Source organism: Accipiter gentilis, chromosome 2 (assembly GCF_929443795.1).
Source record: "Accipiter gentilis chromosome 2, bAccGen1.1, whole genome shotgun sequence".
Taxonomy (NCBI): domain Eukaryota; kingdom Metazoa; phylum Chordata; class Aves; order Accipitriformes; family Accipitridae; genus Astur; species Astur gentilis.
In genome coordinates this window covers 54,488,453-54,513,638 of record NC_064881.1, presented here as the reverse complement: position 1 = coordinate 54,513,638, position 25,186 = coordinate 54,488,453, and the positions used below count along the sequence as shown (strand labels likewise).

At 44.9% G+C, this 25,186-nt stretch overlaps 1 protein-coding gene across 3 annotated transcripts in view; it reads left to right on the top strand.

Annotated features, from left to right (window-relative positions):
* Nucleotides 1-25,186, top strand: part of HSF1 (heat shock transcription factor 1) — a 70,176-nt gene that overhangs the window by 4,997 nt on the left and 39,993 nt on the right. For all 3 annotated transcript variants that reach the window (XM_049820250.1, XM_049820243.1, XM_049820259.1), the window contains exons 2-4: nt 12,614-12,722; nt 18,493-18,629; nt 20,520-20,644. In XM_049820250.1, coding sequence (XP_049676207.1) covers nt 12,614-12,722; nt 18,493-18,629; nt 20,520-20,644 — 371 coding nt within the window. The remainder of the gene's footprint in view (nt 1-12,613; nt 12,723-18,492; nt 18,630-20,519; nt 20,645-25,186) is intronic.

The window sequence follows — 25,186 nt, the reverse complement described above, 5'->3', positions numbered from 1 at the left end:
TTTGGCTGGCCCTCCATCTTGTGAAGTCATGTCTTCAGAGCACCCCCCGTTAGAGGGAAGGGATGCAGGTGTGGGTAAACCAGCTGCTAACACTTTGCTGTTGTGTTACTTGTCTTGAAGGGAGCGTCAGGTTCAGAGCCATCAGCTTGGTTCTCTTCACCTGGGGAACAGGGGCAAAAGAGGTGTGGAGGGAGGGCATGGGAGAACATGAAGAAGCTCCTCACGGGGAGAGTTAGGAGGAAGCCGTGAAATTTGGAATCCCACTGTTGTGGTCTAACTCCAGCCAGCAACTAAGCACCACACAGCTGCTCGTTCACTTCCCCCCTCACCCAGTGGGATGGGGGAAAAGAATTGGGGGGGGGGGGGGGGGGGGGGGGAAGGTAAAACTCGTGGGTTGAGATGACAATAACAGAAGGATTGGAATATACAAAACAAGTGATGCACAACACAGTTGCTCACCATTCACCGACCAACGCCGAGTTAGTTCCTGAGCAGCTATCCCCCCCCCCAGACCAACTCCCCCCAGTTTATATACTGGGCATGATGTCACCTCATATGGAATATTCCTTTGGCCAGTTTGGGTCAGCTGCCCTGGCTGTGTTCCCTCCCAACTTCTTGTGTCCCTCCAGCCTTCCTGCTGGCTGGGCATGAGAAGCTGAAAAATCCTTGACTTAGCCTGAACACTACTGGGCAACAACTGAAAGCATCAGTGTTATCAATGTTCTTCTCATACTGAACCTAAAACATAGCACTGTACCAGCTACTAGAAAGACGATTAACTCTATCCCAGCCAAAACCAGGACACCCACCCAGACAGTCACTCCTGTCCAAGTCTTATGCCTGAATTTAGAATATGCTAAGCTTAGGTTTGTGGAACCTGAGCGTCAGCCCTTGTATCTGCAGTATAAATGTTACCACCTGCTGCTGGCAAAACCCCTGTCCCCATTTTGCTCCAGCAGAAGCCCAATTTCCAGTAGAGGAAAGTCCATGCAGTGAGGCACGGGTTGCTCCGGCCAGGCCGTGGATGTTACAGTCCAGACTAGTATGGGCATCTAAGTGACCCTGAGGCTTGCCCTGATTTAGACCTGGAGAGGCGGCTGGACTATTTGAGAGGGTGACTCAGACTTGGAAAGCAACCACACGTGGAACAGCAAGCCCTCCGCAGCACGCTGATCTTCAGCAAAGTAGGAGCGAGGTGCTGTTTCCGTGCCGTCGTATTTCAGCCTGATGGCTCTGTTAATGCTCTTGGACAGTGGAGGGGAGCAGAGTGCGTGAAATAACTTCATCAGTGGCTTCTTTTGCCTGTAAACATGTACACACTTTCTGCACAGCTTGCCAAATTTGAGGCCAGCTCTCATGAGGTCAGTGCCGAGGTCCTCGCCTGCGCTAGGAAAATTACTCTTTGCTGAAACTGTCTGTCACCAGTTGGGTCCTTCAAGAGCGCTGGAGATTCCTGGTGACTTAACTCTCGGTGTGCAGGAGACACCGCTTCCCTTCCTGCTGTTCTCAAAACCAGTGTTATCTCATGGCAAGGTACTTGCTTTGAGGAAGTCTTGTACAGAAAATCTGAATGTACAGCTGGAAATGAGGAATGTGCAGAAGAATTGCAACACCGGCATGCTTCTAAAGTGTGCTGATTTGTGGTCTGTGAAAGTTAACTGAAAATCGGGGAATCAGAAGGAGGAAGGGTTTATAGCTGCCAAGCAGTGAACAGGGGAAATGTGAGGTTTCATCTTATATTTAATCCTTCACATGCATACATAATAGCAACTTTCATGGTTTTGCAAGCGGGAGTTGATCCAGTCTGGTATATAGGTGAGGGTTTGTTAAATAAGGCACTGGACTTTTAATAAAATTAAATTCAACCATTGTTCAGAGCTTTTATGTTTGAATTGCTTATTTTCAAATTCTGTATTTGCAATGCAAATTCAAAGTAAAACTTACTCCCGTTAAGCATGGTAGTCAAAATAAAGTGCATATTTTTACAAGGCAATGATATCTGTAATCGTGTTGGATTTCCGATTGAATTTAAATTCAGGAACATGTGCCTTTAAAGGTCATTTTTTTTATATCAGTCAAGCTAAAAGGTACGTTTAGAATCACAAGGCGAAGGTCCAGGGTTAGGTAGGAGGTTAAAGTAAGAGACTTACTAAGAGCTTCAAGAGGAGCACTTAATGGAAAACCTCTACTTAGAGCTGAAGAGTGCTGGTAGCCAAAAAAAACCTGGAACTGTTCTAAATGCTGTTCGGAACAGGCTTTGAGGTGGTAATCTGCTGACACATTACAAAACTGAATATTCAGAAACTGTCCTTTGAAACCTTGGCTTTTCAGGTTTATGTCTCAACCATACCTTCTCCCTCTTTAAATTACTTTGCCAGAACTTTTTGAATACAGATGACATTTCTTGCCCTTTTCCCGAATGGTGCAGGAGCTCTTGGACCACTTCAAGGAACAGTTTTCCAGTACAGGGATGTTTTTCCAGCAAAGGCTGTGTAGCAGTAGTCCTGCACTGTCTTGCTCCACGCTCATTTATGCCAGACACTTCGTTTCCTTCCTAAGTGGCTGCCCTGCCTTGCCGTGCTCCAGCAGCAGCTGGTGGATCTAACCACGTGCTTCTGCTACAGGATCGCTCGGTTTTGGTCGCAGGATCCTGCCCCACATTTGCACTGACGCTGGTTCCTGTCAGACCCTTTTATGGACTGCCTTAACATGCCAATACCTGATTTTCTTCCTTTTCTGCTGTATTAGGGTTAAGGCTGCTCATGGAGGTGTTCAGTGGGAGCTGCCACTGGCTGAGGGTAAGTGCAGATGTGGACGATGGAGCCGGGGAGGCAGAGCAGCCCGCTCACCCTGTGCCAGCAGCGATTCGTGCCGTAGTTCCTTGTACCTTGTTGAACTGTAACCTCGGGAGAGAGATTCAGATAACTTGTGTAAACTAAAACATGGTTATGTTTTGTGTGGTGACGTTGGCTGCAGTTGCTAATTGAAACAATGCAATCAGAGTTTGGATCAGTTTGATGCAGAGCTTGGAAGAAACTTTAACCTGGTCGATGTTGATGGTTTTCCCCGTTTTTCTGCATTTTGCTCATCAGAGAGGAACAATGCTGTCAACTCTGCGCATGGGCAGTTGGTGCTGAGCACGTGGAATGCTAAAATTTTAGTTACAACTGGTGATTAACACGAATAAATTACTTCAGTGGTTGATCTGCTGTGGAACTTAAAAATCTAACTCTGTTATATCCCATAGTAATTATATAAATTACTAGATAAATAAAATCTACTGCAGGTCCCACTGTGCTATTTGGTACATCCTCCTGCCCACTATTCTTGATTACAGAGGCTGTCAGCCTCACTCAATGAAAATTTCTGGTTTGACCCACAAAGGAGTGATTATTCCTTGCCTTTTTCTAGGTTTAGGACTCCCTGGTCTAGCCCAAGAGGATTTCTATTCTTGTGATACCTCTTCCAGCACAGCGTGTTTTCACTTTCAGTTATAAAGAATGGTGAATAACTAATTTTAAATCTCTCTGTATACAGAGAAGTTCCTTCTTTACTTTTTTTTTCCCCCATTAGCAATGTATTTTTCACAGGCTATACCTCCTCTTACCTTTAATATCTTTTGTAAATAAAAGTGCAGCTATTTTTGCTCAGGTCAAAGCTCTAATCTACCTGACTCCAGTAACTGCTGCACAGAAAATGTGTTACCTGTAGGCAGGTAAGGATCCACAAAGTGAGTGAAGAACCAGCAAAAAAGAAGGGAAGTGTGTTGTTTGAAAATACTTTAAGGTTTAGGTGAAGTTACTAGCTGGGCTCCTCAAGGTTCTTGGGGTCTGTCTGCTGTAGTTCTTCTCACGACGTTGGCACAAAAAAGGAGTAGCTGTGTGAAGTGAAATGAATAAAGTAGGAAGGTGTCAGTATCGCAGAGCCTTATCTTGCAGGGAGAATTGAGTAAGTCCTGAGAAAGGACTTAATTTAGGAGTGGTATGACCCTACTTGTATGAGATGCAAGGTCACGCAAGTAAGTGATTTTTGCTGTCTTCTGGGAATTCATTAGTTATGCCTGCAAATAGTTGTTTCTTTCTTACAAATTTGACCAGGGTACTTTTCCTGCTTCAAAACCAAAACCACACTTTGATGCTTTTTTTTTTATGCTTGTGCGTGTGTGAGCTCAGTTACCTGATCTGGTTCACAGCATGGTCCCCAAAAACCAGCTGGGTTTTGGCAGCACTGCATTTGAGTCAGGAACAAGCAGTGGTGGTGCCTGAATACCTTAAGCTGATGCTTTGATGTAGTTTAGCAATATGAAACCATGGTCTGAAAGTTATGTTTCCCTAGCCCAGCAAAACAACAGCTGGAAAAAGAGAAAGCCTAGATGAGTGGGATCATGTGGGTATGACCTTCACTTAACAATTGTGACTGAGAAATAAGGAGGGTTCTGGGTGTGCGCTCTAGTAGGCCTTGTGGTATCAAAAAAGAAGTTTCAAGATGGAATAAATGTGTGAGTGCTGCGGTCCCCTGCGATAGCTTGGGGCTGAACCTGGTCACCCACAAAGTCTCTTCGCGTCCTGCGCTGCATGGATAAGCGAGATGCTGCTTTATTACCTTTTTCCCTGCTAGCTCTTCTGTTGCAGGATTTCTCATTCTTGCCTTCCCAGGAAGACAGTGCATAGCGGGAGCCAGTGATGCTCTGCCACGCTTGAGCAGAATGGGGCCAGTAAGCTGAAGAAACAGTGTTAAGGTGAACAATGAAAAAAAGAATTGATCTTTGATCGGTCTGTTTAGTGGGTGGCTTGTCTGTAGTTGCTAGAAGGAGGCCTGGTGTTGATCACCAGCTTTGATCTCGGTTCTGCCAGTGCGGAGCATGCGGCAGAGGATTTTCTGGTGGAGCATGCTTTTAACTATCTGTCAGAAAACTTCCTTCCTGCTCTGCTGGTGTCTGAACTCTGGGTAAACTGGTAAAGTTTCACCTTGGAGATTGCTTGCATTAAGTCCCCTTGTGTATAAGATTGTCAGCACCTTGCGAGGGCACGCTGCCGGCGTGCTCGGCTCTGCCTGCCAGGACCCCCAGGTCTTCTACACAGCCAGGGCCAGCACGACAAACTGCTTTTGTTGTGGTCAGACAGAGCAGTTAGTGCTGGGCTCCAGGAGCTGAATTCTCACAATTTCTTCAGGTTTGTCACAAAAGTTGCTGTATTTGGAACAGGAGGAATACACGTTTCAGAGTGGGATTCATGACACCCAGCAAACTGTGAGTTTTCTCTGGCCCCACCACCGTGCATTTTATCCAAATGCTTATTAATCTCTGAAATTGTGCATACGTCCCTCGAGAAGCCCAGGGAAACCCATTCCATCAGCTCTGGCCACTTTAGGCGGGCAACAAGCGCGCTGCTACCTAAGCCTTCAGGTGCTTTGGTTTGGTCGAGCTTCTTAGTTGGCACTTGATGAGTACAAACGCTGAGTAACCTGAAGGGATGAAAGCTCCTGAGCCAGTTTGGATCCTGCCACGCTGGCATCGATGCCTGAGGCTGCGGTCGTGTAGTCTGTGCTTTTGCTGTGCTAGTGAAAGGGTTTGTTCTGTCCTGTTGGTGGTCCTGTGTCTGGAGATGGCTTCCTTCTCCCCTTCCCTCTCTCCCTCCTCTCCCAACGTGTCCATTTGCTGGAGCTCTTCCCGAGCTGCTTCCACAACCTGGGTTCGACGGCAGCTCCAGCAGCATCCAGGACGCCTGGTCTAAGGAGCCAGGGAAGGCAAGCTGCCTCCAGCAGCATCCGTCTGGGAAGTCCGTGTCCATCTGCCCCCGAGGCCCCCGACCTGCAGCGAGGTGGCCAAATACAGCGTGTCTAAGGGCTGAGCTGCCTGGGAAGCAAAGCCCGAACCCTTGCAGATCACACACAGTATTTTAAGATCGGTAAGGTGGTACCTGAGTGGAAGGGGCAGCGAGTTATCCTGCTCACAGGCTGGAGCCCCACAGCCTGCTGTGCATCTGGGACTAAATGTTTTTAAGTAAAAGATAGCCGTCCTGGGGCTGGAGTGCTCTGAGTTGGAGCTGCTTCATAATGTGTCTCGTCTTTAGGGTGGAGGGTGAAAGAAACAGGTAAATTTTTCTAATTCCCAGGTTTCCAAAGCTTAAACAAAGTATGACTCTATTGTTGGAGAGGCATGAGCAATGTCTAGTTAATCTTCATTGCTGGGACATAAGAGAATTTCATGGGGTTAATCTTGCTCTCAACAGTGGTGGAGCCAGAAAATTCCTGGGGGGGTTCTTGTTTGTTTGTTTGTTTGTTTTTTAAATATCTCAGATGATAGCTATAACAAATTTCATAATTGTAATGATCAGATTTAAACTGGAGTTTGAGAATTGTCAAATCCCATGCTAGCATCACAAATTTGAACATTTAAGTTTTTAAAATAAACGCTTATATTGTCATCCCATTTTTTTTTAATTTAAATATCTTCCGTAGTTGATCAGCTTTCATTTTGTAAGGATTTCATTTTCTGGACTGATAACATGACTTGTTTTTTTATGCTAAGTCATGGTTTTGCTGCTGTCCCTCCCATCTGGATGATTTCGCTGCGCAGTGACGTTTGCACTGTAGGGATCAGTGTTTCCATTTTCAAAATAGGTCTGGCATGTCAGATGTTGGGAAATAGTATTGAACCTTTTATTTGTTGCTCTAAAGTCAATATTTTCCTGGGTTTTCCTGCTCATTTCACAGACTTAAGTGTCTTATAAACTGAATGTCCAAATATGTAGAATCTTAAATTATACTTTAGAAATGTGTTTTTCTTTCTTTCCTGATCCAGTGGTAAATGACCCAGCTTCTGCAGAGCTCTGAGCTGAAGCCAGCTTTGTGTTGGGCTTCAGAGCGGTCACAGTTATCGGAGCTTCCAGCTCACCTAGGCATGACTGCAGCACTTTTTTTAAACTTTCTGATTTTCTATTATTTTTGGAAAAAAAATTGTGTTCAGCAGTACATCAATCAGAAATAATGAATATTGAAAAATCACTTTGCTGGTTCTTTTAGAAGTTTTCGAACTGGGGCCTGCCTACTGATGATGACAGATGGAGAACTGTTGGCCCATGTAATTTCTAGCCCATTATTGCAGAGGAGCTGGAAGATGTGGGGGTTAGCAACAGGGCCAAGTGAAGGGATTCCTCAGATTAGTTTGATGGGGGAGGAGGGAATGCCCGCAAGTACTTAAATGTATACTGTCCAGTGTCTCTGAGTTCTATGTATAGCACGGAGGATGGAAAGGCAGAAGCAAGATAGATGATCAGGACTGTCCGTTGGAAGAGAAGATAGCTTTTCAGCAGCTGGTTTTTGGATGGGTTGCACTTCTGAACGCTGCTGCTCACAGCTGCTGTGCTGGTAAAACTGCCCAACCATTCCTGATGGATTCACTTGAAGGTGGTAAAGAGGAAAACCTGACTCTTCAGAGAGGGGCAGCAAGAAGAGGCATGCTAAAGGATTGCTCTGGTCATTCAGGTCCTTGTCATAGATAGCAAATAGTATGGTCTGGGGGATGGAGCAGAAGGTACAGAGCAAAATTTTGGTGTGAAACCTCTGAAACTGTAGGACTGTATCAGGAGCTGGAGGGGCTGGGAGGGTTCGGGGCAGCTCTGGGGCTGGAGGCTGGTGATGCTTCTGAAGGGAGGGCTGCAGGGGGGTCTTACCTGTGCCCAACTTTAATGTTTTCAGATTCATGGCTCTACTGGTAACTCTATGTGAAAAGGCTTACAGCCTTCATCCTCAGTCCCATTCTGTAATTTTTGGCCCCTTGTCGTGGTTTAACCCCAGCCAGCAGCTAAGCACCACGCAGCCGTCACCTGGTATGGGATATTCCTTTGGCCAGTTTGGGTCTGTGGTCCCAGCTGTGTTCCCTCCCAACTTCTTGTGCCCCTCCAGCCTTCTTGCTGGCTGGGCATGAGAAGCTGAAAAACCCCTGACTTAGTCTAAACACTACTGGGCAACAACTGAAAACATCAGTGTTATCAACATTCTTCTCATACTGAATCCAAGACATAACACTATACCAGCTATTAGAAAGAAAATTTACTGCTGCCAAAACCAGGACACCCCTTAATGTCAGCCATTCAGTGCTGTCAAGAATTGATTAACAGCAAAGTTTGAGCAGTTTATTGCATTGTAGAACTACTATCACTTCTGTAAACAGAGTGAAAAGATGTTTGCTAAACACAAGTGCCCTTCTGCAATCTTAATTATGAAATGGTCATTGAGTGTTTTTGTTAAACATCGCACTGCAGAGCATGTGTAGGCAGCAGGGAGAGAAGCAAGTAGCATGTGGTGGCTTGGAAGCACTGCCAGGACTAGGAAGGAGACTTTTCTACACCAACCCTAAACTCGGCCACTTTCCCTAATCAACTGACTTTTCTTCCCCAGCATCAGTTTCAGAAAATCCTTTGGGGGCACCTCCTTTCTTTGTCCGCCAGAAGAAGAAATGGTGTCTCAAGCCTGCGAGACTTTGCAGAAGGAGAATGGGAAGAGCAGAAGGGTGCCAGTGCAGATGTGGAGACCTGGAGTATGCAGTGGGTGGTCAGAGCCCGTCTAGACTGGGAGGGAGCATGGTGCTGGCCAACAGGTTGAAAATGTCTAGTGTTACATGAGTCATTTTGACTTCATGTTGTCCCCCTCTTAGGGAAAGCTGAGGCTTTTGACAGAACAACCTGATCTGTGCTAAAATGTTTGATGCTGTCTGAACCGGACTTGGCACGCGTCAAGGTAAAAGTATACCGAAATTACGCAAGATAAGCTGTATTTCATTTACTGTCAGAACTTTTGCGATGCTGCGTGGAGAGATCCACCTGCATTGTTTCTTCCCTTTCAACAAACCCCGATAACTGCTGGGAAATGGTCCAACCACTGCGCTGTCCTGTTGGGTCACATCCTTAACACCCAAGTGTGGTTCCAGCAGGCAAGGCGGGCAAGTGTCAAGAGGTGAATTTCAGCTTGGGGGGGGGGGCACTTCTTCCAGTCCTGGGAGCTGAGATCCTTGTGTTTGCATCCCCTAACAGTGAGGGAGAAGTGGGATTTAGAACAGGAGGCCTCTCATCCCCTTGCTGCAACATGAGCAGTCACCCCAAGAAAGATGCTTAGCCTCATTTTTATAAGCTATTTGATTTTAAGAGGAGCATTAATGACTAACTAGTCGTGACACTCATGGTTTGAAGTGCTTTGGAAATGATTCTGAAGAGGAGAATAACTAAAGTCATAAAAGTAAATGGAAATGGGATAAAATAGAACATAGACTTAACAACAACTGATTGTACCTCCTCACCTCTCCTCTGGACATGAAATCCTTTTCTGGATAAAGGAATTGGGGCAGATCTAATGTGTCTGGACTTCTGCAAAGCATTTGATACTCTGCTGCATGGAAAATCGTAAATGAAAGTGCAGAAGCTGAGGATTAATACAAGAATTGTGGGGGAGGGCCTGGATAAAGCAGAGACAACAGTTATTTTTTGGAGGGTGGCTCCAGTCTGGAGAGAGGTCATGGCAGAGCTGCTCAAAGATCAAATCTTGGAACAGTCTTTTTGAATGTGGTTTTTATAATGGCTTTGGCACAGAAGATGTGTTGAGAAAATTTTCACAAAACACTGTTGGGCTTTGTTAACACAGCGAAGGTTTGAGATGCCGTGCAGAAGAAACCAGACGACCTTGAGAACTGGGATAATAGAAATGAGGCAGAATTTGGTTAACGCTTGTGCAGGGTTGGTTTAGTCCTAACTGTGCAAATAATCCTGTCGCTTACAGACAATTTAATTCAGGTTGGTTTCCCTGTAAACTTCTTACATATCTTAGACCCCTGCCCTTCCAGCTTACTCTCAAGTCTTCTACCACTTTGCAGCAGCAGCTGCTCTCAGCAGCAGTAGCCGTGTGTTGGACATGTGTGGACTAACGCCAGGAAGGGAGAAGAGCTGGTTAAGTGAAAGGTAGTTGGTGTGAGTGCAAGAAAACATGCATAAGCCAGCCATCAGCAGTCTGGAAATGGGAGTATTTCTCATAATTGCAGAGATAAATGCTTAAGTGGTACAGTGTTAAAAATAGAAATTTTAGGATGAGTCTCAAACAACATTATGAAGGAAAACACCAGTGTGGTGCAACAAATCCAGGTTGTAAAGCAGCCTGTCTTCAGGTCCCTCTTCCACCCTGCTTCCTTGGAAGGAACAGGTACTGCGTTGAGACTTGGGTGAAACTCCTTGAAGTTGATGGGCATAATGGCCAGCCTCCTATGAAAACAGAGGAAAATCTGTTATGCTTGTTAGCAGCATGGATAGGCTCTTGTGGAGTAGCTAAACCTGGGAAAATTCACAAGGCTGGGCAGGAGAAGTTAGGTGGGGAGGCAAGCTGGGGGATCTGGACGTAGATAAAGGAAGCAGAGTATTTTGGATGCATCAATGTACAGCGAATGACCAGAGAAGACCACCAGCAAACTTGTTTATCCTTAGGGGACAAAAAAGCAAGAATTTTTGAGTGGAGCAACTCCAGCAAAACAAAAAACCTTGGAATGTGACTCAAAGATGCCTTATTTATTGCGGGTTGCCATCATTAGGAGATGGCTAGTGTGCGCTTCCTTCCTTCATTGCCATCTATTGGATTTTTTGCTATTAGAATCAACTCAGAGTACTCTTAAGTATTGGATAAAGAGTAAAGGAAACGAAAACAAACACTGAAACGCAGGTGAATCCTCAGAACGAGTAACGAAACTCATCCAAAAACCCCAAACTGTCAACTTTTAATAAACCCTTACCTGGTTTTGTTATTGGCAGGCAGACTCTTTTGTGGTCTGTTTTAGGGTGATGGTTGGTGTGGTTTTTTTTAATAGTAGTCTTAATTCTTTAGGATTAATGCTGCATTGAATTTGCCCAGTAACTTTAAAAGTAAGACGTGCCTGTCTGAAAATCATCTCGTGGATGTTGGGTCTGATACTCTTAAGTCAGTTCAGAAGACCTTGGCCTCATCTTTTCCCGGGAGGTTCTTGCTGGGACTTGGAGAGTGTCTGCAGACGCTGGTGGTGTTCAGCTGTCTGACAAGAGTGGAGTTTGGAGCACAGTGACGGGCGAGGGGGCTCTTCTGACCTTGTGCAGCAAGACCTCGTTTAATATGGAAGTAGCAGCCCCTGCTTGTGAAGGTCTTTTTGTTGGGTCACTCGTGAATTGGGGGGGACTTTGGAGTTCTGAAGGCACCGTCCCTCTGCCGTCGTGTGGGTGGTCTGGCCTGCCCTGCTGCTTTTCTTTTGAGCTAAAAAGTCTGATTGCTTCATGGCCGTGCAATGACTTGTGAGTATCTTGTTGGGCTTGGCTCTCCTCTGGTGCTCTGCCAGCGCTGTGTGCTGGTGATACGTGGGACCATATTAGCAGGAGGATGGAGTGGGAGCAGGACTTTGTCGTGGAAGAAAATCCGGGCTGTAAAAATGCATTCGGCGTTCTTGTGTCCCTTTGCCAGAATGAAAATCCCTTCTTTTGCTGTTTTGCAGATGCTTATGTTGACAGTATAATTCCTGCTCAGCGTGCCAGAAGGGTAATAGAAACCATACTTGATAAAACAGCACCACAGACCTGAAAGCTAAGTGGCTGAAATGTAATCCTGACTACTAGTCAAGATAGTTATAGTAGTCAAAATAACTTATTATTCTTGGCATGCACTGTTCTGTTGGTGATAACTTGTTTTCCAAAATCCGACAGCAGAAGTACCTCAGGGTTTTTTTAGAGGGGCAGGAACGCTTCCTCCTGTCTCCTATCTATGCCTACTTTTTAAATCAACGTGTAGAAAATGTTTATCAGTCGCAGTGCAAAATTAAAACTCATTAGTCAGTGCTGCTCTCGCTCTGCCAGCAACAGCATGTGTTGCCTTCAGCTGTTCCAGACCTCGTCTGCTGTGTCTGCATGGGCACGGCGAGCTGCCCGAGACTGACAGGACGCAGAATTGTCTTCGTTTGTTTGCAGATGTTGATGTTGAAAATCAGACTAGTCTGGTTGTCTTAATTTGCTCGGGAGATCGTTGGCTGTTGCTGTAGATACAAAAACAACTTAATTGGGACAACTTGGGGAATTAATAGATTTGTAGTTCTGCAAACCGAGGTTTAATCTTTGTAGCCTGCTTAACCTCCTGGATTGCTTTTTTAAGTCTGTGGGGAGTTGTGCTCTGCTGGTTCTTCCACATTAGCAGCTTGATTACAGCGTAAAGAGTTATCGGCTGTCTGCCCGTTCTCAATAACTGACGGATGCATGTTGTTGTTCTGGGCTGAGTGCAAGGAAATGTGACTTTGGCCAAGAAAGCTCCGTGGGCAGTTACCCTGGCTCAGCTGAGATGCAGCGATGTGCTAAATGCTAACTGCATCGGGAGCTGAAGGACGTTGTTGGGGTCCCTCTGAGCTGTATTGATAGGAGCTTGTGTTGGTCAGATGGTAACAGCTTCAAACAAAGCTAATAAACTACATTCTTACCTGCAGCTGAGGGACTCCAAGATACGGGGCCGTTACTGATTTCACCCATGGCAATGCAGAATTTATATTTGTCAAATGAAGGGGCAGGTGGGCTTCTCTCTTTCTGTGTAACAGTGGTTGATAATGTTTTGGTTTGTTTTTTTTTGACAGAGTGGAAGCAGCTTCCATGTGTTTGACCAAGGCCAATTTGCCAAGGAGGTGCTTCCAAAATACTTCAAACACAACAACATGGCCAGCTTTGTACGGCAGCTCAATATGTGTAAGTATCTTCTGGTCAGCTCGGAGTGCAAAGTATAAAGTTTGTCCCGAAATAAGGTTTCTGTCTTCTGCCCAGGTTTAACACAGGGGACATTTCATTGAGTTGGGAGTATTTGCTAGCTTTGTGATCACTCAGTTTTTGGGCACCAAGTGGTAGTTTTAAGCTTGGCCTCTGCTGAAGGGAGTAACAACTTCTAAAACTGAAAACTTCTGCTAGATATAAACAACTTCAGACTCCCAGAGTTCTTTTATCCTGAAATTCCCCGATTGTTAGTGCAGGAGTTCTGAATGCTTTCCGTGTGTTCGCCCATCATTAACGTTTTCGATGGCACTCTTTGCCATCCTGTGTCATGCAGGAGGACCTCCTCTGGAATGCTCCATGAGGCAGGCCCACCCCATGGGACTTGTTCATTTTCTGCTCCCGTTCTTGAGGGGACGTTGCTGCCAGTGTCCTGTAGAGCAGGCATTGACTGAACTTGCTCTACTAAACAGCAATTATTTAAAAAAATAAATAAAAAAATCGTAGAACTGTAGCAGAATAGGGCTGGAGGGACCTCAAAATCATTTAGTCCAATCCTCTGCTTCAAGGCAGGATCAACTACCTCTGTGTTGTTCCTGATGACTTTGCATCAAACCTATTTTTTCCAAGCCTCCAGTAATAAAGATTCCATAAGCTCTTAAAGGAAATGCTGTTGATATAAGGATAGTGAAGCAGTGGAGTTGATTGCTGAATGTCTAACCCAAACCGTCCCAGCTACAGTTTAAATACTCCACTTCTTTCCTATCTGCTGCGGATATAAAGAGATTTATTTATTCCTTTTTCCTTTGCATCAGCCTTTGTGTCTTTGAAAACTTGATATCTCTCTTCAGTCCTCTATTTTTTCTTTTTTTTTTCTTCAGAGTAAACAGCCTGGTTTTTTAATTCTTTTAGGTTGTTTTCCAGCCTTTAATCATTTGCATTCCTTTCTCAACTGACTTTGTTCCATCTCTTTGTTGAAGTGCAGTAGCCAACATTGGGTGTATCACTGCATAGAATAAAAAGAGTAATTTGTGTGTCTTGAAGGCAACACTTTTGTGTACATCGCATTATGGCATTGGCCTTTTCGTCAGCAGTATGACATTGAATTTATGTTCAGTTCACGATCCACTACAGCGCTCGCATTATCTTCTCTTGAGCTACTATCTACCCAGTGGTTTTCCCTCCTGTATTTCTTTGGTTTTACTCCTGCCTCAGAGTTGTACCTTGTATTTGTCAGTAGTGACTTTCATTCCTCTTGCCAAAATCACTTTGAATTGCAGTCATGTCTTTCAACATACTTGCAGCTCTTCCCAGCTGCATCTTATCAGCCCGTTTAGCAAACATGCTCTATTCAGTCCCTCATGCCATTAATGAAGATGCTGGATGGGACTGGGCCCACACTCTTAGACCACGCACTACAATATATTTTGCTAACTGCTCCCTAAATAAGGCTTTTTCTGTTGGGTTTACGCCCACATTATATCAGTTTCACCTTGCTGATTTTCTTGCTTTGAGGATGTCAAGCTTCGCGTGGGATGTCTGCTGCTTTTCTGTTGATGAAGCTTGCTATACTGTCATGGAAGAAAATTAACTTGGTTTTACGTGATCTTTTCTTGTCTTCCCGGTTTGTTTTGGTTCGGTTTTTGGTTTTGGAGTTTTTTTACTTACGCACATTTGTAGGTGAAAAGTGGCACCTGCTTGCATAGCTCTGAGAAGGGTCAAGAGTTCCCAGAGAACTAGGGAATACTCCACTTCCCATCACCGTTGAGGAGAGGTATGCCCAAAATACCAAATCCTGCCAGGAGAATAAGGACTCCAGAATATCGCTAATTGGTGCTTTTCACCTTCCTTGCTGTTCCTTTTGCTGGAGGACAGGTAGGAAGGCTCAGCTCCTGTCTGCTGGCGAGGGGTGGCAGGTCACCCTGCAGAAGGACAGGCTCCTTCAGCAGCTTTGCTTCCCAGCCCAAGCAGTGACCTCTCCAGCTGCACTTCTCTTGTCTGTCCTGTCACCACATCTGACTTGCATTTGGAGGGAGGAGGGCGATACTTCCCTCCAAAGCACATGTCTGCAGGTGTCTTTAGTACTTGCGTGTCCTGGAATGCTTTGGAATAGGATCAACCTGAGCATTAGCTTGTCAAATAAGGTAAAGGCTGCCTCTCCAACGGACGCTGCTGCAACTGGGGAATAAGAAGAAGAAAGCAAGCTGTCTGGTCTGTTCCCCTCACCGTATGTAATGTTAAAAGGGCAGGGGAGGGCGGGGGGATTAACATAATTCCGGGTGTCAGCTCCTCCTTTCAATAGCGGAGATAGAGCTGGAACAGAATTAGGTGATCAGACAAAAGCACATCTGAGTGATAAGGTGTTCTTTTAAAAAGCAGGGGGGGAAAGAAGTAATAAATCTCCAAGACCAAGCTAAGACAGGACTGAAACTTCTTTCTAACAACACCTTTCCCAAGTGGTTCAATAGTTCTCGGGGGGGGGGACCAAACAACAAACGTGTTCTGGTCAGAAATGGAGCTGAGATTTTTTTTTTTCAGACCTCAAGAGCTGGGTTCTCTAAACAGAATTCCTGCCCTCAACCAGACTTTGGGATCTTTCTGATATGTTCAGTTACACTGCCATGATAGCATGATACATTATTGAGATGATGGAAAGCTAGACTTCACATCTTGCACTAGAAAATGAGTAAATGTAACTTCCATATTCAGGTGTTTATAACTTTTTTCCTATGCTTAATCTGTTTTTTAACATAGATCCCATTCTTCCCAATCTGTGTTACAGAGGCTTTGATTTACTTGAATTATAAAACAGATTTCTTAGCGTGTGATTGGTGGCAGTTTGAGGATTTCAATTTATTTTAGAGTTGAGTGATATGGTAGATGTATGTCAAACTTGAAAGTAAATTCAGAGTTTGTCCCTACACTGCTTGGCGGGTTTGCTTGAAGAACAGGGATTGCTAAAGGACATGTAGTAAAGAGAAAGGTGCCCAAAATGGAACAAGATTTTCTACGCTTAGTTTTTGGGGATTTGCTTGGTTAGCTTCTAGTACAGCTGTGCAGTTGTTGTTGCATTTTTCTCAAATCACTTCACTTTTAGCATAATTGTATATTTCTGTGTTACCTGTTTACAGGGCAATGCGAAGTTCGTTATCCTGACTGGGTCAATAGTCCAGTAACGTGAAGAGTGCCTCTGAGCTAGTTGTCAGGCTGTGGATCCCTGTGCAAAACCTGAGAGAGGGTTATGAAATTCTCCAGAACTGGTGTTTCACAGTGTGTGCTGAGCCTTGGTCACCTTTCTGGGCACACCCACAGGCAAAAACAGGGATCTGCTGCAAGCTCGGGTGGAAATTTTGCATAGGGACACCTTTACTCCTGCTGTGGTTGCTGTGTGAGCAAACTGAATCCAAGTTGGTGTTTCAGGTTGGGTACACAGATGGAGCACTGCCCAAAGCTTTTGCTGTTCTGACCAAGTATCTCTGTGCTACTAGTTCCCTGTCCTCTACTAATCAAGCAATATTCTTCTTCTCCATGCTCCCCCCTTCCTGGTTTTCCAAACTTATACTGCTTAACCCTTCTCTTACTCTTCGGATGTGCAAGGAAATCGAGAACTGCCTGACTGTGTAAATGCTCCGAGATTGATGGGTGCGTTTGTGGCTGCTCTTTCCTGCCAGCTAACAGGAACATTCTGGGATTATCCCAGAGACATTGCTTCACGGCAGTCTGCTCGGTTTCCTCCCCGCGCACACAGATCTGCATTTACGTTTTGGCTGCGGGTTCTTGTGATAGGCAGCAACATAAAGGATGCCTTTCATACACCTCTCACGTGGAGGTTATATCAGGGATTAACTTTAATGCTCCAGATGTGGGCTGCAGAGAGCATTCCAATGTTATTAGAAAGGATGACATTTTCATTACCTTTCAACACCAGCTCTTTGAATAGCTGTGGGGCACATTCTGTGCTTCGTGACCGGGGCCTTTAGTTTTTAAGGATGACTTGAATAACCGAAAACTGGCTAATATCACTACAATAACGTGTAATTTCTCTAAATCACTTTCTGCTGCAAGTGCAGGAAGCTTTTTTTTTAACCACAGCTGTGGTCTGAGCAACTTAAATAACACTCTTGATTTATCCTAGCGGTTTACAGAAATGCTGAGATCCAAAAATACTTTGATGCGCTACACTCTGTTCTTGAGTGGCTTTTAGGTGTTTTAAGTACATCTGAAGACTTCGGTGCATAACTTCTGCCTGAACTGTTGCGGAAGCACTTTCCAGCATGCTGTGCCTCTCCCTTCCCTATGCAGCAGAGGAATTGCACCGTCACCCTCACCAGACAGTTGTGTTGCTGCGGGGATAACCAAAGTGGTGCCTGTCGCTGTAGTTCTGGGGAATTGTTTGGAGCCAGGATGTTTTTAATTGCCACATGTTAGAATGAGAAAAATGCTGTGGATTTATATTTCTTAAGGTGGAGCAGACTGGTTAAAAGAAGAATTTTAAGCCTTAGTATTAAGGCGAGTAGATTGTCAACTTGATTGTCTGCTTCAGGACTACTAACCCTGTTTGCAGAGATTGTCAGCTCTGTCCTAGTAGTGTTGTACAGCTCACTTACAAAGAAGTGTTCTGGAAAGGCTCAGAAGCCTTTGGGAAGTCATTTGTTTACCTTCTGTGCCTTGGGGTCTCCTTTACTATAAGAAAATTCCTCCTTCCTTTCAGGTTAAGGATCAGGGTGCCTACAGTGCCCTGGAATGTGCAAATTTATTATAGGCGTGCTGGCTACAGCAGCCTGCATCGTGGGCCTGTAGGGTGAGATAATATGTGGTGCTGTGAGAAGGCACTGAAATGGAGAATGGAGGGGCTTGGGAGTTCAGTTAAATGCAGTAATAACTCATCTCCCGTTGTGTGCTGATGGGCACTTGCGTGGTTTTGTCTCCAAGGTGTTCCTATTTTCATTAGTCTGTGAGATGATAGGCGGCGGTGCTTCATCTGCATCATGTATGTTGCTGAGTACGTTGCTAATTGCTCTCAGAAACCATTTTATTCCCTGAATAAATAAAACATAAGCCCTCTGGGATTGCCTGGAGCGTGTGCTAAATGTTTGAGTCTCTTTTTGGCAATATTGTTGAAAGAAGTTTTGTTGAAATACACGGCTTTCCTTATCTTGCTCTGCATTGAAAAGGCAAGGCAAGGTGCTGTTTACTCATGTAACAGGTCAGTTCCCTGTGAATGAGGGGCTTTTATCAGGAAAAGGGGAGGTTAATTGGAGACTCTTGGTTTAGTTCTAGTAATTTCAGCCTTTCTTCTTGCTGACCTATGCTATCAGCCAACCATCGGTGTAGCTTGGTCTTGTGAGAGCAGCGAAAGGTGTTTTTCAAAACGATTCTAGGATATGGAAGTGGATCCCACTCTTCTCAGCCGTCTGTGTCAAGCTGTTGCTCCGGTCAGGTAGCTGAATGGCCTGGCTCTGCTCTCCTGGGGAGAAACAAGGAGAAACAGGGGTTTGGTGGCTGGAGAGGACTCGTACCACTTGCTGTTCAGAGGATCAGCATAAGCCTCTGTCCGAAGGTCTGTCAATTTAAGGAGGGGTTCCTCATTCCACATAGCATTTTTAGGATGAGATTTGTCAGAAAGCAATACCACAGTGATGGAGCGCTGGGTATTTAAACAAACAAGGGTGACTTGTGCTAGTTTCTGCTTTCTCAAGTTCATATTTAGCCTGTTAAGCTTTTCTCCAATTATCTCCCCTTTGATTTTCAGATGGCTTTCGAAAGGTTGTCCACATTGAGCAGGGAGGATTGGTGAAGCCAGAGAAAGATGATACTGAATTCCAGCATCCGTACTTCATCCGAGGCCAGGAACACCTCCTGGAGAACATCAAGAGGAAAGTAACCAGCGTAAGTTTATGCAACAGATCTTTCGGGACAAGCTCTAGATAAACTGTTTAAAAACGGAGGATTAGTCTGAAAAGCACCAGTGTGCTCTAAGGGTTGAGGGGCATTGGCGTCCTTGGTTATTGTTTTATGCCAGCAGTTCTTCTGGCTGTCTCTACCCTCCCACCCAGGTACAAGCTGCAGTGCCATCCTGCTAATCAGCTGGCTTCAGGTTCTTGGTACCAGTCCCTTTTGTTTGTGGGTCTTTTTCTCAATGTTTTCAGCATTAGGTTCTTTATGGCACTGCTTGAGACTTCCTCTCTCCCACACCACCAACATGAAAAAGCCAGCACTCTGGCCTTGCAAACCAAATTGTTTCTGAGTTCAGTAAAAAGGGTCACTATATTTTTTCCTGTTTTTCTGGACAAGTAGCACCTGTTTGAATTTAGCTTGGTGGAGGGAAGTTTAATGTGTTCTCTGGAGAGACTGAAGAGCAATTGTACCTTTCAGTAGGAGGGAGAGTGATCACTAGTTGAGCTGCAGTCTTAAAATGCTTCAAGGAATGAAAAATACGTACATACAAAGTGTATGCACACAGACACATGGAGATATGTTAGATGTAGTAGTGGCAGGAGGAAAAGGAAGGATAAGATACCTGAATTATCTTAAATGTGTTAACGTCCAGCATATCCCAATTATAAACTTATGCATTTTCCCTTTAAACTCACAGATGTGCTGTTTTACAACTGCCCCCATTTCTTGAAATACAGAATTGCAGTACATGTACTGAAGTCATGGTATAGCAACAGTTGGTATCAGGAGTTCCAAAAATGCTTATGAATTTTGCAGGCTAATTTATTAGTCCTGAAGTGTGGGCTGGAGAAACATGTTTTTGTCATTCTTCTCAAAATATTAATCGAAGCAATGTGTAGAGAGAGTAGCTCACTCTTCTGCCTATCCCAGGGTGCTCTCAAATAACCGTAAGTGCCATTTTCACTGAGGCATTTAGTTCCTCTAGACATTTTCACAGTGGGCAAACGCGTTAGAAGGATGTAAAGAGATCTTAAAGATATATGACCTGCTGGCAAGTGAAGTGGAGAGAAGCTGCTATTGAATAGGTGAGATGTGTTAACCCCTATAATGGTTGGCAGATTCATAGACTTCTCACGTGATACAGCTCTTGTGAAACATGTCTAGGTGTCATTTCTCATGAGTATTTTATCAGAAAAATAAAATCGTCTGCTCAGAATCTTCTCCTCAGCTGCTTTAACACTTGTAGTGGAAATGATGAGGATGTCGAGCGACCGGCTGCTGCTCAGGGATCTCTGGAAGAGGCTTACCGTTCCGCCTGCAGGCCTCTCTGCTGCAGTGAGCTCATCTGCCCTTTTTCTCTTGATTTTCTTTCTCAGACCAGCTAATGACTTTCTTAATTGCTAAGACCGATATTCAGTTCACTGCACGCAGCAGAGACTTTTGAAAGTGTGTGAGGCGAATGTTTGTTTCCTATCTTAAGTACAAATGTGCTTCCTGGTCTTTGTGACTGTTAAGTTTTAGTTTTAGGATTGTCATAGATAAGAATGAATGTCTTGGCCCATTGCCTATCTGAAGGTTTGCGTAGGCAAACAGGTCTGGTGCAGGCCTTCACTTTTACCTGAGGACTGTATTTCTGATCCAAAAAGATTATTATTTTTTTTTAAGGCTGCGACAGAATTTGATGTTCTCATATAGCAATATGCTTGCAGAAAACTTGCTTTGTAGGTGGCTGGTTTTAGTCCCTTGACACAGTGCACTCAGGTGTGAATACAGCGGTTGGTCTAGAGGGGCGAGATAAATTATATGCAGTATCAACTTTGAAGCTTAAATAACCATTTTGTAGGAAGGAAACATCACTGACATCTTCCTTTCTGTCTCCAGGTATCCAGTATAAAGAATGAGGATATAAAGGTTCGGCAAGACAATGTAACCAAGTTACTGACTGACATCCAGGTGATGAAAGGAAAGCAGGAGAGCATGGACTCCAAGCTGATAGCCATGAAGCAGTATGTATGTGGGGAGGGGGTGGCAGAAAATGCAGGAGAGTTTGCCCATGATTTCTTTCCTGAACACATTATTTTTAAGACCTTATCTGAGAGAAGGCTGACTGCTGCTTGCTTGCTCTGTTCCAGCTTCCATTTGTCTCAAGGGTATAGCCTGGGCTTTAAGAGGCTTTCTGCTTAGGGCAAGAAGGGGGTGGTGGAGGGATCTTTTGAACACAATTAAAACCCATTAAAGACCTGGTGTCACAGCAACCAGACCTGTGACCCCAAACACAGTGTAGAGCTTCTTTGGAGTACAGCTCTGCTTTGAGTTGGAAAGGCTGTGAAGACTTCGGGAACTTCCTTCACTGCCACGAGGGTTACAATCTGAAATTTCAGTCAGTGCATGGTGCTGGGTGTTTCCATTGTGATTTTTTTTCGTCCAGCAAAACACAACTATTCTGCCTTGTCTTACACTGCACCAGGGTATTCAAGTCATTTGGGATAACTTCTGTTCTAATACTGTGTTCTTACTCCAGGCTCTTGACTTCTTAATTGTACCCAGTTAAATTCTCACCGGATACTGCTCACCCAGTATTTGCTGTTGGGTTGGGAGGCAAAATGGGTGATCTTGATTCCCACTGATAAACACTGCCTTACCTTTAGAGATAATCAGGGCACTGTTGCTCACCCTTACGTGACTTTTTCCCGTGCTGGTCATGCAGAAGAATTTAGTTAACGTCACCTAGTCAGAATCTTTTAAGTGATGCACCAGGAACTGGCTGCCCTCCCAGATAGCAGGATCTGTGTATAATCTGCCAGTTGTAAGACTTGCACTGAGGTTCTTAAAGTTGCCTTTAAGTTTACATACCTGTTGAGTCCAAGGAATATGGGGGTCTGGGGGAATGATTTCTTTAGGCAACTTTATAAATCTTGGTTTAAAGCTCTTCTTTTTTTTTTTTTTTTTTCCTCCTCCTTGTTTACCTCTCCACAAAGTGGAATGAATCATATATCTGTGAATTTTATTTTACGCCTAGCTTCATCTGCCATTGTTTCTAAGGAATTTGCTTCTGGGTCTTATGGAAAATGGAGCAAGCAGCCCTCCATTCTTGCTGGATGAAGCAGGAAAGCAGGGTGGGGGCTTTTGAAGGGACAGTTTCATAGTGGAATAATACTTCCTCCGCACTGTGTTCCAAAGCGTCCCTTTTCTTGGATTTCATTACTATATCTTCTGCTTGCAGATCACTTCTCTAGCACCTCTGGTGTTCATGGGAGAGGAGAGAGCCTGCTTCGACTCCTAACTCATTCTCATGATTCTCTTCATATTCTGGTTTGCCCCAGGTGTGAGTGCCCATCCTTATATCTAGGCTGTGCTTCTCCTCAGGCTCTTTGCAAGGGGAGAAAGAAAAGTAGATTGTCCTTCTGACCTGTTGGTAAATGGTGGCGGGTAAAAGATTTGTGCACTGTTATCGATACTGCAGTTTTGTGGGTCTGTAGACAGCAGAGGTGGCTCTTTCTCTTTTCCCTTTCAAGTGAACTAAGTGACTTGCCTGGCATGGCTTTGAATGAAAAACTCATGTGCAGCCAACCTTGAATGACCAAAAAGCTACCTTAACGAAGCATACTTGACACGCGTGTAGCCAGCAAAATCTTCATTAGTCCGCCAGCAATTGTACAAGTTATATCAGATGGCTCATTAGTAATGAACCCGCTGTTAAATCCACAACAGGGTAAACTTGTGTGTCCCTGGATTGGAAGCCATTTTTTTCCACTTTCCTGGAAAAGCAATCAGCTGCCTAAAACAATTAGTTTGCCACTCGCTGTGATGCGTCGTGTCTTTTGGCAGCTCTAGTCCCAGCCGTTATGACAAGTTCACGTGGGAGGCTTCTGCTTTTGCACGTTTGTTTTTTGTCCCTTGCAGGAAGAACAAGCAACATTAAGAGCCGTCTTCAAACCCAGCTGCCAGTCTTCTGCTCCCACCACACGGTGCTCATCAAAATTTTCGTGGCTTCTGCAGTCCTGTGGCATGTTTTGAGATCGTCTAGGCTTGTACCCCTGCGTTAAGGATGAGAGCGTTCACAAATGCATTATAGGTCTCTAGGCTGCATTCTGGCTGCTCTGTTGGCTCTTGCTAAAGCAAACATTAGCATTATTAATTATAAATGGTCTCTAAACCACTAGGTGGAGTGCCTACAGCAGTACTTTGAGCTCTACTGATAGCAGAGAACTGAGAACCTCCCTCAAAGCAGCAAAGCTTTCCCCCTCCTTCCAGGAAGATAGTTATTGACCAATTAATAAGAAATGTGTTTTGTATTTTTGAAAGCTTATCAGGTAAATAGGCTCCTGTAAGACAATCAAAATTAAACGATTTGTGTGAACTACGAGTGCTGTGCAACTGCCTATTAGCAGGTCTTCGTCTTGAGACTGATGCCTGGAAGAGGTGCAGTCCCAGCTGCGCAGCCGCCTGCTTCCCAAAAGAGCTGCTGCCCTTCGCCGTACCGGCTGCTTCACATGTGCTCCCACTCGGTACCGTGCCGTGGCTCTGGTACTCTGCCACAAGAGCTGGTCTGATTGCCAGCACAACAGAAAACATCCAACAAAAAGAAGTGGGGGACTAGCGAGCGGAGGGGCAGGTTCCTTAGCAGGTCTGGGAGCAGAGGAGGGGGCGATGGGACCCTTACTCCTCAGCCTGGACAGGCTGCTGGGCTGAGCTGCGTGGGGGGACTTACCCCAAGCGAGCTAGTGCTGTACGGGCTCTGGGTTGGAATATCCAGCTGCCAGCTCTCTGTAGCTTGTAATAGCATAGTAACCTTTTCTTGGTTTAGTGTGTTCCATTCTTCCTGGCTACTTCTCCATCCATCACAGCCATTAGGAACTGGGTTTTTTCGGTCTTCTGCAGGTTCTCCACATCTCTCAATAAACACAGCTTTTGGGTCTACGTTTCATTATCTTTAATTTTTCCCGTCTCCATTATTAGTACCGGATCCCCATACTTAGATTGCTGTTCCTTTTCGGGAGGGTGGAGTTTGCAAGCCATGTTTCAAGTCTTCATTTTCTCAGGAACTTGTGGTTAAAAATTATTTTCTTGCTTCTTGAATAATAATACATCCAATTCACTTAAGATTAGCCTTTCTAGTTCTGGATCTGTGGCGTGCTTCAAAGCATCAGCTGGTTCTTACCATCACATCACTGTCACTTGTTTTCTTCACAAGTTTATGGAATGCTCTTGAGGGCCTGCTGGTTTGCATCATGTTGCATCTCCACAGCAGGGTTATTCCAGGTTCTTCTTCCCCTTCTCCACACCAGTGTCAACAGTCAACCTCCTCTAGCACCTGCTCAGCTACCATCATTTTGTAGGTGAAATGGTGTGCATTAAGACCTTCAACTTGTGCCTATTGTGGTGCCGCTTCTCACTGAATCGCTGCAGCTGGGAGCAGCCAGAATCCTGTTGGATTCCTGCCTTAACTGCACCACAAAGTGTGCAGAGGTCTCTTGCAAATTCTGTGGGAATAATGGCTTTTAATCCTCCAGTGCGGAGGCTTGAAACACGTCAGTGGCTCGATATGGGAACCGTTTGTGTCCGCGCAAGATGGAAGAGACTTCAGTCGCAACGCAGAACTTCCAGACAGGCCTGCTGCTTTGTCAGCCGTTAATGCAGAAAAACCACTGCTGGCTAGTGCCATGCACCTACCGGTGGTCAGGGAATGGAAAAAAAGCCCATTTCAGACTGCGACAGGCTCTGACTTGGTAAGGAGGAGGCCAGCTGTCAAACAAACTGGCGCGTGTTGGTCTTTGAGGGAGGAGGTTAACAACGCTGACCTCCTGAGGTTTTTCTGCACAGAAATACAGAGCAGTTCAAACTTCCTCACGCTGGTCTTGCACAGCCCAGCTTCTAGAAACAGCTGCCAAGCATTCAAACGCCCGAGTGGATTACCTGACGTTACATTGCGTGAAGTGAACTTCAGCTGAAGGTCTGAGTGTTTTTCAACTGTGAGTTAGAAACAGGTTAATTTTGCTGTAAAACCAGCATATTTTTGTTTGGCTAAGTGCAAGGTTACTATGAATGAAGAGCGGTAACTCTGAAAATGAGCTTGCAAGGGGACCGAAAGGTCCTGCATACGTTCTCTTTTGATAGTAATGGTTATACGCAGGGGATCTCGGTTAACTGTTGACTTTGTAAAGACGTAGTCTGGTCACAACCAGAGGAGTGTGTCGAGGTCTTGTGTCAGCAGTGGAAGAATGCTGAATCATTGAGCAAACTTCAGGAACAGAAACAGGAATGAGTGAAGCGATAGGAAACTTGCTGAGTAATGAGTGGCTGGAGGAGCTCAGCTTTCTTTACTGAAAAGGAAGGTGAGCGAATGCTGATGTGCGTGCACCTCTGGATGTAACTCCAGCCCGAGGAACAGTAGCTTGAGTCTTTTTCATGCAGTGACAGAGGTGAAAATAGTCAAAATTAGACTAGCAATAAGGTCTGTGTTCTTAAGTGAAAAGAAGTATTTGAATAATACGTGGAAGGCTGTGGTTGATTTCTTCACCGCTGAAAATGGGAATTCAAGATTCTCC